This window comes from Camelus ferus, chromosome 19 (assembly GCF_009834535.1).
Source record: "Camelus ferus isolate YT-003-E chromosome 19, BCGSAC_Cfer_1.0, whole genome shotgun sequence".
NCBI classification, from domain to species: Eukaryota; Metazoa; Chordata; class Mammalia; order Artiodactyla; family Camelidae; genus Camelus; species Camelus ferus.
The window spans coordinates 4,846,497-4,860,515 of record NC_045714.1 but is presented as its reverse complement, the minus strand read 5'-3'; the positions used below and the strand labels follow the sequence as shown (position 1 = coordinate 4,860,515).

Genomic DNA, 14,019 nt, shown 5'->3' with positions numbered 1-14,019 from the left:
TTTATTCCTCATTCTGTCCCAGACTGAATGACCTAATGACTGCTCTGATACACAATTCCTTCCCATCTACTACCCACTCTTCCCAACTGTAAGGAAGACATTTTGTATACAAATACAGACTCTAAGGGCTCTTAACCTTAAGCAAAAACTAAATGGGCTTCAACTCTGTCTTTAAAAGTTATCAACCACTGCTAGTCTCAAGACAACTATTTAAAAACAGCTTTTGCCCTGTGAAACACTAAACCAAACAAAACTTAGACTGAATATGTTACAAAAAGCAACAGGAAAAAGACTTATTAAATTTTTTAAATTTTAAATTATTAAATATATACTAACATACTCTTTAAAAAAACCAAGCTTCTAATTAATCTCCTAAAAAAGATCTACACCTTGAGACAATTACCTCTAAATTCCATGTTAGGCACAATAACCTTTTCACAGATGCTTGTCAGCGTGTTCTGGTCCTCAAACAGATTCTTATAGTGAGGTCTCTCACAAACCGAAGCCAGAAACTGAATTGCATTACTTACCAACTGCAATAAAACACAAAATAGGCATATTTTAAAAAGTAAACCGAATTGCTTATTTTTTCGGGAGGGGCGGGGGGGAGGGGGGGAGGGAATGTCTTAATTATTTATCTCCACCATCATCTTACCAAGTCATATTTAACTTCTTGACCTGTTGTAACTAGTAAATTCCAGATGGCTGTGACAAAACGAGGCAGGTACCGCTGAAATTCTTCATCATATTTTTGTGCATAGAGTGCAGCATTATCACAAATCTGGGATTTTAAGAGCTCCAATAAGCCTGCTTCCTCTTCATCCTCACATAAGAGAAAATGGAAAACTCAAACATACAACTTCAACGCTACCACAAATAGGGAGAGAAGCTGAAATTCCTGAACGAACTCTTTAAAAAAAATTTATATTCCAAGCTAAGTGCTGTAAACTACATTTATGCCACTGCCAATTTATTCGCCTGGTCTTTCAAATAAATAAAAGATGAAATACTTCTTATTTATTAATGAAAGCAGTTCTCAAAAGTTTTCAAGTTAAATAAAGGCTTTTCTTCTGGTTGTTGAATTATAAAATACATATTACACTAAAATAATATATCCTCCAGAAACCTGAATGATAAAGATCACATCTCACCTTCCTTTGTAACATGGTTAATTGCCTTGCTATCTCCCTGAAGGTTCTCCTTCCAAATATTTTAAAATGTGTCCTCCCCCCAATAAAGTAATGCTGTCACAAAAAATATTTTGGTTATAAAATATTAAACAATCTAAAAATATGTATATATTAAACAATCTAAAGCAGGGGTCAACCAGCTGCCTAATTCCTGAAGTAAAGTTTTATTAAAGCCCAGCCACCATCATTCCTTGTTTTCATTGATGTAATTTATAGTACTGCGTGTACAGCCCACAAGGCCAAATATATTTCCTACCTGGATCTTTAACAGGAATAGTTTGCCAGCTCCACTCCAAACCACAGCAATGATGGATATAATTATCCTAACTATATGTAACAACATCCCACAAATGCCTTTTGAGTTATGTGCAAAAGAACTCAAACTGAGTAAAGATAAAAAAGAACTCCCTAATAGTTCCTTCAAGGCATAAATATAAGGGCCGCTGCACAGGTGGATGACACAGGGTAGAACATGGTTAAATGGGCAGACAGAGCCCTTAAGAACCCCATCTGGAGAACTTCTTTTTAGACTTAAGTGTAAAGACAAGCTGTTTTCTGAGGGAGTGTTTTTTCCCTAGTGAACTGCAAGAATTATTTTATGGAAACCCAATCTTTTTTGGTTGCTTTTTGTTGCTTGTAAATCTCAGAGACAAAATTTGCTGTACCCCCAAAGAAATGATTCTCTACACCCCACCCCCCAAACAGATTTGAACCACCAATTCTAATTTTTATTTTATCTGCTGCTGAAGTATTCTTAATATTTTAAATTTTTTGTTTAAGAGGTAAATCATAAATATATTAATAAACAAGCAAATGAATAAGACAGAATAAATGCTGTATGTTGAAAAGTATGTATTACAAAACCCAGATCAGAAACTTTAACACATTACCAACTTTCAACATGTCCCCTCTTTCCCACACTGTACATGACTTTTTCAAAAGAGGCTACTATCACAGAGGTTTAATTTTCATTTCATAAAATTATTTAAAAAATGGATTTTCATAAAAGTAATTTTTCATTTCATAAAATGTTCACAATGTGAATACCTGAGGTCTTACTTTCAATAATGTAATAAAACAGCCTTATCCGTAAATTGTGACTTTAAGTGAGGCTTATAAGAAGAGTAATTCTGCATGTTACAAACAACCAAACGTAGAATATCCTACAAAATCAATTATTACTTGCATTCTTAGAATTCAACCTATTAACAATGCAAGATTAAATAATTTTTAAGGAATTAGAATGCTCAATGTTCTCAAATAACGTTTTTTGAAGTCTATCCTCTTTGCAATGTTTTCAGAGAGTACTCAAATAATTTTTTTTAACATTATAAAAAATTGAGATACAATTGACATTTAACATTATATTTCAAGTCCTTAATTTAAAAAAAAGCCTACTTGGAAACTATTTTAAACAATACTTACATCAGTTTGTAGAAGTTTATTATCTAATGTCAAGAGGGTATGAAAATTGTTCATCCAAGTTTCCATATTATCTTCAAAAAATTCAGGGAGATCCTGAAGAATAAATGCTGCCTTGAGACTTTTGGTAGAAATAATTAAGTATTCTATTTTAAAAAGTTTTCCCCACCACACACAGTATTTTCCACATGCTTAGACTCAAGCCCACACTTCTCAGCTGAGCCAACCATTACCTATTCTGACAAGAATTCTCGGCTCCAACTAGGTCTGGTAGCTGAGTAAATCATTCTGTCTCCGTAAGCTTTCAACCATAAATGAGGCCACCTCTATTTCCTGTCCCAATCTGAATCTACTTATTCCTTCAGGGTCCAGCTAAGACTGAAGACTTTCCTCACAAAACTCAGTGTTTACCAATACATTCCTTTTCCTTTCTGAACTACTGCATTTATTACTGTGAGACGACCACCAAGTTAGGCTTACTGTCTTGTGCAGTTACCGAATTCCTGTGGCACAGTACCGCCTTCTTAATGAGGGATAAGCCCCCAAAGGTAAAGATTATATGCCCCCTTCCTTTGGTTTCCCTGACTAACAAGTTATTAAGCACCTCCTTCTACTCGACTTCTAGGAAGCATTTCTAAAGAAGGTATAAACAAAAACAGTGCTATCAAGAACTTCTCAAAATGCTGTCCAGCTGAACACTGATGAAGGCATGCTATTTCGGGCTGTCTCTCCCATTCATTCTCCCTATTCCTTCTGAGGAATGCTCTCCCTACCACTGTGAGTATAGCCATGTTGTAAAGATTAAGTCCAGTTTCTTGGCTCTGGCTATGAGCAACGAAAAGGCCAGGTCCTTCCTCTGTATCTCAGTATAGTAATTTGTACCAATAAAGACTCTCCTCACGTTCCTAAGTCAAAGTAATGACTCAAGAACAGAAAGAATGATTGGAGGCCACTACCTCTCAGTAGCAACAGAGTGAGTGACCAGGCATTTTCTGCTATAAGACTGTGGCTGTGCTTCCTCAGAAATGTCACTAGTTCATACAGCTTCCCAAATCTGCTTCTTTAGCCTTTGGTCTCCCAGATATGCTTCCATTAAAAGCCTTTCTGAATAAGCTAGTCAGAGGCCTCTAATCAAAACATGGTTGCCCCAGTGTTAATACCCATTTAAATGAACAAAAGAGGAAGGCCTGAGAATGTGATCTTTGTGTCTTCAATAAAGTAGAACACAGGGTAACTCCCCAAGAGTGATTTATGAGATGAGGTTAGCCTAACCTACTAGATTAACAGAATGCCACTTTCCCCCAAGAAACATCCACCCACTAGCATCTCTAGGAACTACTGTAATGCAGAACACAATTTGTAGATAAAGAATGGGGGGAAAAGAAAAACATTAATGTCTTCTTTTAGATAAAAAAATAATCATTGCTAGCAAAGAAGTCTTTATCAAGTGGAAAAACTTTATATTTGACATCAAAGAATAAGAATCAAAGGTGAGAAACAAAACAAAAATTTACCTGGAAGTTTAAACTGTAGAATAGTTTTGAGATTAGGATCAGGGAAGAAAAAAGAATCTTCAGGGCAGAGGCATCATTTGCATGGGTGCTGCAGAGTTCAATAGTGGCCTTGGAAAGGAATTTAGGAACATGGATTTAGTGGATTGTAAACCTAAGTGAAAAAGCCTTGCACTGGGCTGAAACTACTTATCTATCTTCGCCAAAATTTGGCTTTTAAATAGTAGGGCACAGTCATTTAAGACTTTTGAAAAATATGTTAAAGTATCTATTTTTAAATTGTCCATCATAGCACTACTGACAAGACCAACATTAATGTTTTGGTCTAGATCCTTCTACTCTCCTCTGTGCATATATAAAAATATATTACACAAAACTGTCTCTATATGCACTCATTAAATAATTCCCTTGTCACCTGACATTCAGGTTGTTTCCAATTGTTCATTATTCTATCTGCAAAAAAACTTTGTGCACACCTCTAGTTCTCCGAGTTTGAGATTCAAAAAGTGTATTACCGATGCTATGCCATGAGCATGGGTTTTGGAAGCCAGACAGACCTGGATATAACCCAGACTCTGTTACTCATAATGAGCATGAGTTTGAGCTCGTTGTTTTACTGGGCCTCAACATCCTCATCTGTAATAAAAGAATATGCCTACCTCATAGAGAATATGAGAATCAAATGAGAAAATATACATAAAAGGTCCTAGTAATTTGTGCACACCCACTATGTAAAAGATATTCAACAAATGTTGCTTCCTATATCCTAGAGTTAGGAAATACGAACATTAAGGTTTTCTTAATTAAAATGTCAAACTCCAGAAGGCTACTACCATTTATAATCCAGTGGACAGGACATGAGAGTGTTCATTTCACTGAACTCTCGTTAAAATTGTTTATGTTATTAAAAAGAAGTAAGAAACTTTGCCAATCCAGTAGGTGGAAAAAAACTGACCCCATTTTGTCCAATTTTATATTTAAAAACAAAAATGTACTATCAGTCTGATATCCCAACCGTGAAAAATCCTGTGCATACTCTGAAATTTAGCAATTTGTGAATATCAACTTTCAACAACTTTCCTTTCTGGAAACAGTAAATGAATTGCTTTTCTCAAGGCAGTAAAACTAGGTTTCAGGCCTGGCTCTCTTTTTTTATTAGCTATGTGATACTGTCCTCTTTCCTCATCCAGGAAAAAAAGTTAACAGCACTTCTCTTTCAATCTTAAAGGATTCTCAGAAAATGAAGAACACATTTAGCGAAGTAGCCTATGTACTATAAGACGATGTACAAATACATGAATTAACTAAAGTCCATAACCAGTCAAATCAAAATATGAATCTATTCCTTTAGAGACACATACTCAAATACCTGAGTGAAATAATATGATGCCTGGGATTTGCTTTTAAATATTCCTATAGAATGAAGGGGAGGGAACTAATTAAGGACAAAATGCTGTTTACAGTTAATCTTGAGTAATCGATACATGGGAGTTCATTATACCATCCTCTCTATTTCCATGTGGGTTTGAAATTTTTCAAAAGAAAATGCTGCTCTAAACATTATCTATAAAAATAAGCTTTCTTTTTCTTTTTCCTATCAAATAAGCTTTCAAAGCAATCTCTTAAAATTTATACAAACATTCAAGCAATTTAAAATATTAAGCAATTAAAAAATACCAAGATGTTATTACATACCTTAAATAGGTTAGTCAAAGGCAAAGCAAAGGCATCCAGAACAAGTTTAATTTCAGTCCATAACTCGTTTGACTTAAATTCATGGCGGTATCTAGAAAATTAAAAATACGTAAATTAACAAGTTTTTGTTAACTGATTTTAGGTCTTCAAGGACAGATTAGAGAAAAATCTATGGCTAGACAGCTTTCTGAAGTAAAAAGCAAATTCTTGGTTTTCTTTTTAAAGGAACCAAGCACAGTTTAGCAAGACCAGGTATTTCACAAGTAATAGGGCAATATGAAATAAACATCCTACTTAAAAGAAACAAACACAATAATGAGCTGAGAGGCTTATGCTCTTAGTCTAGGATTATCATAAAGGAATGACAATAGTCACAAAAATATATATAAGTGAAAACATTTGAAAGAAAAGTATTTTTAAAATATGAATTTATACACCAATACCTTTTAAATAAAGAATGTGCTGTACGAAGGACTCCATTAATAACATGGAAATCTCCACTCTGAAAGCGATTCACCATTTCTGTCAACAAATCAGGCCATTTCTGAGGGAAATCTTCTCTGCCAATAATGCTAATAGCATCACTTAACTGGGGAGAGGGAAAAGACTAATTAGATGAAAGCTCTTCACACACGCCTACCTAAAAAGCCCAGCCTCACATTACCTGCTTCTGAATTTGCTCCGGGCTGCTAAGCATCAAGTGTACTATGTTGGCTTTGATGGCTACTCGGTCGGCTTCACAAATTTTGTTTGGTTCATCTTCAACCTAAAAGCAAAACACAAATGAGTAAGTACAATAAAATCCATATCCATGACTATATGGGTTTGTAGATAAAATAGAACCATTTCTCATTTCCCAGTTTCCTAAGAAAAACATAGGGAAGGTAGGGCCTTCCTTCTACATAAATGGGTCACAGATTCTTTTAATAATTTGATGAAAGCATTTTGCTGCAGAAAAAATGTACATTCCATCCCAAATGCAAATATTTTATGTACAAATTAATTAGCTTCTCTGACTCTCTAACACCAATTAAGAATCTTAGTTCTGTATGTAAACTAAAGAGATCAGGGTTAAATATAGATATATGCCATTTAGCCCAAATTCATCTTCAAAAGCTTCAACTGGACTCTCACTTTTAAGTCAAAGGTCTTGTCAATGAAAACTTCTTGACCATTACCAGTCTGAATGCATCCAGAACTATACCATCCAAAGAGATTCTGGAAGTCTCACTTGATTCACAAATCAAGAGAGAGGGCTATCATGTCCCCAAGCAGAGATGGATTTTTAAACATTCTAAAATTCACCAAGTCACTTCTTCACTGCATGTGGTAACACCTGACTATACAAGCTTAAAAACGTATTTCCTATTTTTAAATTATTTTATGGAATGAGGAAAAAGACTCTCAATATTTAAGATTTAAAATGGACTTTTTAGAAAAACTGATCATTTTTGTCAACTTTAATACTTTCTAAATATTAATACTGCTATCACTGGAAACAATTCTCTTCTTTTTTTTTTTTACTTTATCCTAACCCAGAGCTACCTCAACCTCAGCATTACCGACATCTTGGGTCAGGTGAGTCTTGTGGAGATCTTTCTTGTGCATTGTAGGATGTGTAGCAGCATCCTTGGTAACCACCCACTAGATGCCAGCAACTCCACCCACCTCTTGTTGTGACAACCAAAATGCCTCCAAATATCCCCAGGTGGGCAAAATCACCCCCAACTGAGAACTACTGTCATAAGCTAAGGTAGGGAAAATACGTTCTCAATGTATAATTTTACACTGATCATTAAACTTGCAGCACAATAGGATTCACCTTATAATTAGAAATTATTTCCATATCCCACATAGGACAAATCTCTTATCAAAAACTTGAAATCTAAATTATTTTCCATTCTACGCATTTATATATATATAAAAATAAAATGTGGCTTTTCAGCTTTATATAATTTCTCCCTGTCCACAATAGAAATTGTTTCAATTATTCATTTAGACTATGTCTTCCCACATAATGTCCCTTCAACGGACAGGGAACCAAAGTTAAATTTCAACCAAAATGGAGGTTAAAACCAAGTCTCACACTCTATAGCAACCTAGGTGATGAAACTGATTTAATCTATATAGATTTAAACAAATAGGAACTTTGGGAAAATATCCTGTTTAACTTCTGTCAGTTCTTTTGGATTTTCTACATGGATGATCATGTCATCTGTGAATAAAGACAGTTTTATGTCCTCCCTCCCCATTGGTATATTTCCTTTTCTTATTGCATCATCAAGGACTTCCAACAACGTTGAAAATGAGTGGTAAGAAGGGTTCTTGCTTTGTACCCGATCTCGGTGGGAAAGCTTCAAGGTTCTCACCATTAAGTATGATGTTAGCTATAGGTTTTTTGTAGCCTTTATCAAATCGAGAAAGTTCCCATCTATTTTTAAATTTACTGAGAATTTTTATCATGAATGAGTGTTGGATTTTGACAAATACTTTTTCTGCACCTATTGATATGATCACGTGATTTATTGTTTTCAGTTGACTGATGTGATAGATTACATTAATTTTTTGAATGTTGAACGAGACTTGCATACCTGGGATAAATCCCACTTGGTCATGGTGTGTATTTTTACACTTTTAGTATATTTTTGGATTTGACCTGCTAATATTTTGTTGAGGAGGGTCCTGTTTAATTTTATCTTTAATCTGTGTCTGAATCGTTCAGGAACACTGCATACAGAAATCTTGTAAATATGCAGGGTATTAAACTATGTATTCACAGAATACTTACAATTCTCCAGTTTCTTTTAATATAGTTCTTGAATGTTACTGAGGCACATACTTTGATAACATTATCCTGGGATTTCTCCAGTAGTGTTAAAAGCAGCAGTGGGTAATTCTGATTTCCTTCTACAGATTCAAGAAACTTCTCAGCTGCAAAACAATTTCCATGTTAGATTTGTTATTAGAATCAAATTTTAAGACTTCATGTGAACTATGCATATCTCTAACTGAAGCATCAAAAAATGAACAAAAAGAATATTTTCCCTTAGGGAACCTATCATGGGTATACTGACCTCACTTTTCTTATCTATTAAATGGACTATATATGATGTCGTATTAAACGTATATAATACCTCAGTTTTCAGATCACTTTACCATCCATTAATGTACCCGATTCTCACAAACCTATAAAGTTTGTGATCATTCCAAGTGAAGGAGAATCTGCTTCTTAGAGAGATTAAGTGATCTTAGGGCAAAAGTCATACTCCCAGTCTTGTTCCAGAAAGATTACTATTAATAATGGTAGTAATATTTCTTTTATAATACTGTGATTAAGAGTAGATGGGTTAAGTCATGCTAATACACATTACTATTACCCTTATGGGTCTGGTGCTTTACTCACATACTAAGTTGTCACTACTACCCAAAGAGGTAGGCAGTAGTATCCTCATTTTAAAGACAAGGCCACTGAGGTTAACTAACTTGTCTAGAAGTTTTAGTCCAGTCCTTATACTACCATACTAGCCCTCAGTTTTCCTCTCAAACTAAACATTTCTATTATCAGCAATAAATTCATACAAAGATTTTACCTGCATACTTTAAACTCATTCTACGCTTAGGGACAGTAAATCTCCTAGGTTTACTGAGCACACAGTGCAGGGTTACAGCACTTCTAATTTTTCTTATCTTAAGCTTCATAAGCCAACATCCATTCCAAGGTTCCAGTATTTACTGAAAAGGTCTGCTGTTAGCATGTATTATTTTCTATGATTTCATGTGATTTAATACCTTTCTTCTTTCTAAATTGAGTCCCAAGAGTTTAACTTCCATCCTCAAACCCTCCCTGTTTTGTGTCTACATGTGTTTCTTGAAAGATAAAGAATGCTGAACAGAAAAATGTTTTTCAGGAAGGGACACACTATGGTTTTGTATGGTTTGTACAGTTTAGTAGAACACTTTGGTTGTTTCAGTATTTGGTTGGTCAGTATTTCATGTCCAGCAATCCCTGAGAAATGCTATGTTTGTAGTTCTTCTTAGAAACATAAATTTATTCCTACATTTTGTCCTGGATTCATGAAACAACAGCATCCCCACCTTACAAAGACACAATGATTAAAAAAATAATTTTTAATAATCAGTGTTAGCAGAGGCTTTCCAGGGAAGTCTAAGATTAGAGCCATTAATTTCCTTTTTTCCAAGAACAAATTACTTCTTTAGGCATTAATGAGAAAATCAGAATGGCCTTTCTAGACTAGGATGGATGCATTAACGTGTACAATTAACATGTGTACAATTCTATTTATCATATATGACATATATAAAATATAACACATGTGCATGCACTTATTTGGGTCTTCACGGGGTGCCTCCTCTTTATGAGAACGCACATTCGTAAATTCTGAAGAAGCAGATTAAGAGCAATTCTGGTTAATATGACTTACATCAAGGATCATCAACTTGCTACTCATAAGACACCCCTGGCCCTCAGAGGTAGTCTGTTTGGTTTGTACCATGTTTCAGATTTTTTTGAAGTTACTTGCTATCATTTAAAAATGAGAATCATCAAATAAAAATGAGAATTTATACTTCATATAAATATCCTTATTTTTTCGAGCAAAGCTGGAAATCTGATCTTGAAAGACTGGTTTGAATCCCCCAGAGTTAGCTGTTTCCAAATAATATTTGCCCCTTAACCAAGGCATACAATAACACCATTATCACCAGGCCCCACTTGGCCTGACTTCCTCACTTACCTTCATGTCCGACTTCTGTGGACATTTGAGTTTGCAATTCTAAACTTATACTAAGTCTCTATTTAAAACTTGTCAAAATCAGGATGGTGGGAAGGAGGAGGGGAAGAACCCCAGGTCTTAAAATACATTAATTAAGTCAAACCCAACATGGGGATTAAGACACAGTATCAAATTACCTAGTTTCATTCACTTAATCACTTTTTTAGGCAATTAACTCTTATCTCTATGCCCTCATTATTATATCTCTAAAAGAGGCAGGTTGGGGATTTTCAGAAAAGTCAAGGGACGTAACATTCTAAATATGCCAGTCCTTTTTATCCCAGAAGATACCAAATAAAAGCTATTTTACTCAAAAAACAAACCAAAATCTCTTTAAAAACCCCATACCACCATATGTTACAGTAGCTGTAAGCAGCAAACCACACACTTTATGGCTGGAGAATGAGAAATAAACTATTCCAAGAATCCAATTATGAATCTCTCTCTCTTTTTTTAAATTTACAAACAGGCAGAATGCACAAAGGTTTCCCATAGCTGTCCTTTAAGAATAAAATCAACCACAAAAAATATTCATTTTCTTTACCTGGACGTCTGATGGCAGGATCAGGATCAAGAGTTTTCTTTAAATATTCTGTTAGCGTTTGCAAATTTGCATCGCTGAGCTCCATTGCCATGGAACCTAAAGGGGACACAGTGATTTATACAGAAGAACCCGTTTATATTATGTGTCTCCCCTTCTATGAAAATCATCCATTTATGTTTTAGGTATGGGCTATATAAGCCTAACTCTTAGCTGAGACAAGGTTCCAGAAGATAAGATAGGCTTTTTTGAAACAGTGATGAAAAAATTTTGAGATAAAGAAGAAAAAATATAATTTCAAAGATAGGCACAGAAAAACAAAATTGAAGAATTGATCAAAGTCACCGTAAAGTTTATCTGATTTAATGCTATGAAAAAGGGCAAGTTAAGGGTAAAAAACAGGACTCACTAGGATTTTTTCCTGAAGCCCCACCATTAGAAATTAAAATTTTAAGCAGTAAGGATCCCACAGAGTTCTAAGATTAAAGAAACTGGAATAAATTCCTTTATGTACAACATGCAACCATAGGTACTGAAAACAAACCATATACTGAGAACTTGCACTTGGGGAGGTAATTTTGGGGTTCAGAAGATGACAGCTGTGATTATGATCAAAAAGCTACTTTCTACACCAAAAGCAAAGGCAACAAAAGCAAAACTAAGTAAGTAGGACTACATCAAACTAAAAAGTGTCTGCACAGCAAAGGAAACCATCCACAAAATGAAACAGCAATATACCAAATGAGAAAATACTTGCAAATCGTATCTGATAAAGGGTTAATATCCAAAATATATAAAAGCTCATATAATTCAGAAAAAAAAATCCAATTTAAAAATGGGCAGGAGCTGAATAGACATCTTCCCAAAGAACACATACAGATAGCCAACAGATACATAAAAAGGTGCTCAGCATCACTAATCATCAGGGGAATGTAAATCAAAACCACAGCAAGACATCTATCACCTCACACCTGTTAGAAGGGCTATCACCAAAAAGATAGGAAATAACAAGTGTTGGAAAGGATGTGGAGAAAAGGAAAACCTGGTGCTCTGTTGGTGGGAATGTATACTGATGCAGCCACGTGGAAAGAAGTATGGAGATTCCTCAAAATATTAAAAATAGAATATATTTTAATATTAAAAATAGCTATTCCACTTCTGGATATTTACCAGAAGGAAAATAGTAACTTGAAAAGGTATCTACACCCCCTTGCACACTGCAGCATTATTAACAACAGTCAGCACTGGATGAATGGATAATGAAATGTATACGTATACAATGGAATATTACTCAGTCACAAAAGGAAGACGTTCCTGCCATTTGTGACAGCATGGATGAATTCATGACAAGTCATATCTCAACGAGCCTATCTCAAAAAGCCTGACTACTGCTTAGATCTTGTTAATAAGCTGCTTTTAGGGTCAAAGCCACTTAACAGCTCTTGGGGAAATGCAGCCTTTTTAGGGCAACCATGCACCAAATTATGACTTATTATGGGGCTTCTATGACAACAACAACAAATTAAGTACATAAAGTTTTTGTAAAATGTAATAAAGCTAAGAGAAAAAAAGGTCAAATATACCATAATTCAAATTATCTTAAAAAAAAACTTACACATACTGAAATACATAGAAAAACTAAAAATACACTCCAAAATATAAACAGTGGTAATATCTACACGATGTACAAGGGGATTTTCATTCTCTTCATAGTCTTCTAGATTTTCCTAATATCCTACAACTATCTATATGTGTTACATTTACAATCAGTTAATAAAATTTTATTATTATAGTTAAAAAACGTCTATGACAAAAAGCAATCAAGTTCAGGCTCTCAAAGCCTAGCTGGAAGACAAGATACAACTGAATATTGAAAATAACAACCACAGACCTATAGTCCCTTTTCTGCAGTTCTGAGATTCAAAAATTTACAAACCGAAAGGTTTTTTAAACAAGTTTGTGGCACCTGGCAGCAAAACCTGGCTTGAACTGCCTGAGGCTATAAATACAACCCACTTAATCTCACTTAGTATGTAAATTTGTTTCACTAAAGATACACTAACGTGTTTGATTGCAGGGTCATCCCCATGTCCTCCTGGGGATGTTTCATAATCTACAGTATGTGCGTTCCAAATTAAAATAAAATAAAATAAAATAAAATAAAATAAAATAAAATAAAATAAATAATAATAAATAAAATAAAATAAAATAAAATAAAATAAAATAAAATAATAAATAAAATAAAATAAAATAAAATAAAATAAATAAAATAAAATAAAAAATCTGAATTCTGAAACACATTTGTCCCCGTGGAGTATAAGTGCCAAATGAATCACACCAACAGCAACTAAACTGATAGGTGGCTAAGAAAAGTCAATGGGGTATTTCTGTCCAAGATTTCCCAGAGGCTGTGAACTGGAAGGATATATAGATTTGGACAGGCAAAGTAAAATGAGAACCCATTCATACAGGAAATAGTGTGAGCAAAGTCACAGAGAGGGGAAGAATGCATAGTTAGCTCCTTTGGGGAACAGTGAGTGGACTTGGAGGTTGAGATCAGATCATAGAGGTTTCCAACACTTAGCTGAAGAGTTTCATGATGTAATGTACAAGAGGAAGACACCAGAGGTTTTTTTAAATGGGTAAAAACTTAATGAAACTGGAGTATAGGAATTTGAGGCTGTTAATGTTTTTTATATATAGAATGGAGCAGAGGAAGCGAATAAGATCTGTTAAGACACTTTTATAAAGTGGGGGAATGGTGACACCTATGAGCCAGACACAGTACTTGATGTTTTATATGCTTCCTATCATTTCTTGCAATAACCACTTTACAATCAAAGAGAGATTAACTAAGTTGCCCCAAG

General features: G+C 34.5%; 1 protein-coding gene across 1 annotated transcript in view; it reads right to left on the bottom strand.

The window, feature by feature from the left end:
• Positions 1–14,019, bottom strand: part of CSE1L (chromosome segregation 1 like) — a 35,442-nt gene that overhangs the window by 16,139 nt on the left and 5,284 nt on the right. Inside the window, exons 2-10 of the mRNA XM_006174992.2 lie at positions 11,156–11,251; positions 8,607–8,749; positions 6,483–6,584; positions 6,262–6,407; positions 5,819–5,909; positions 4,127–4,234; positions 2,616–2,708; positions 656–823; positions 404–533 (exon numbers count right to left, since the gene is read on the bottom strand). Of these exons, the coding sequence (XP_006175054.1) occupies positions 404–533; positions 656–823; positions 2,616–2,708; positions 4,127–4,234; positions 5,819–5,909; positions 6,262–6,407; positions 6,483–6,584; positions 8,607–8,749; positions 11,156–11,246 (1,072 nt within the window). The 5' untranslated portion in view covers positions 11,247–11,251. The remainder of the gene's footprint in view (positions 1–403; positions 534–655; positions 824–2,615; positions 2,709–4,126; positions 4,235–5,818; positions 5,910–6,261; positions 6,408–6,482; positions 6,585–8,606; positions 8,750–11,155; positions 11,252–14,019) is intronic.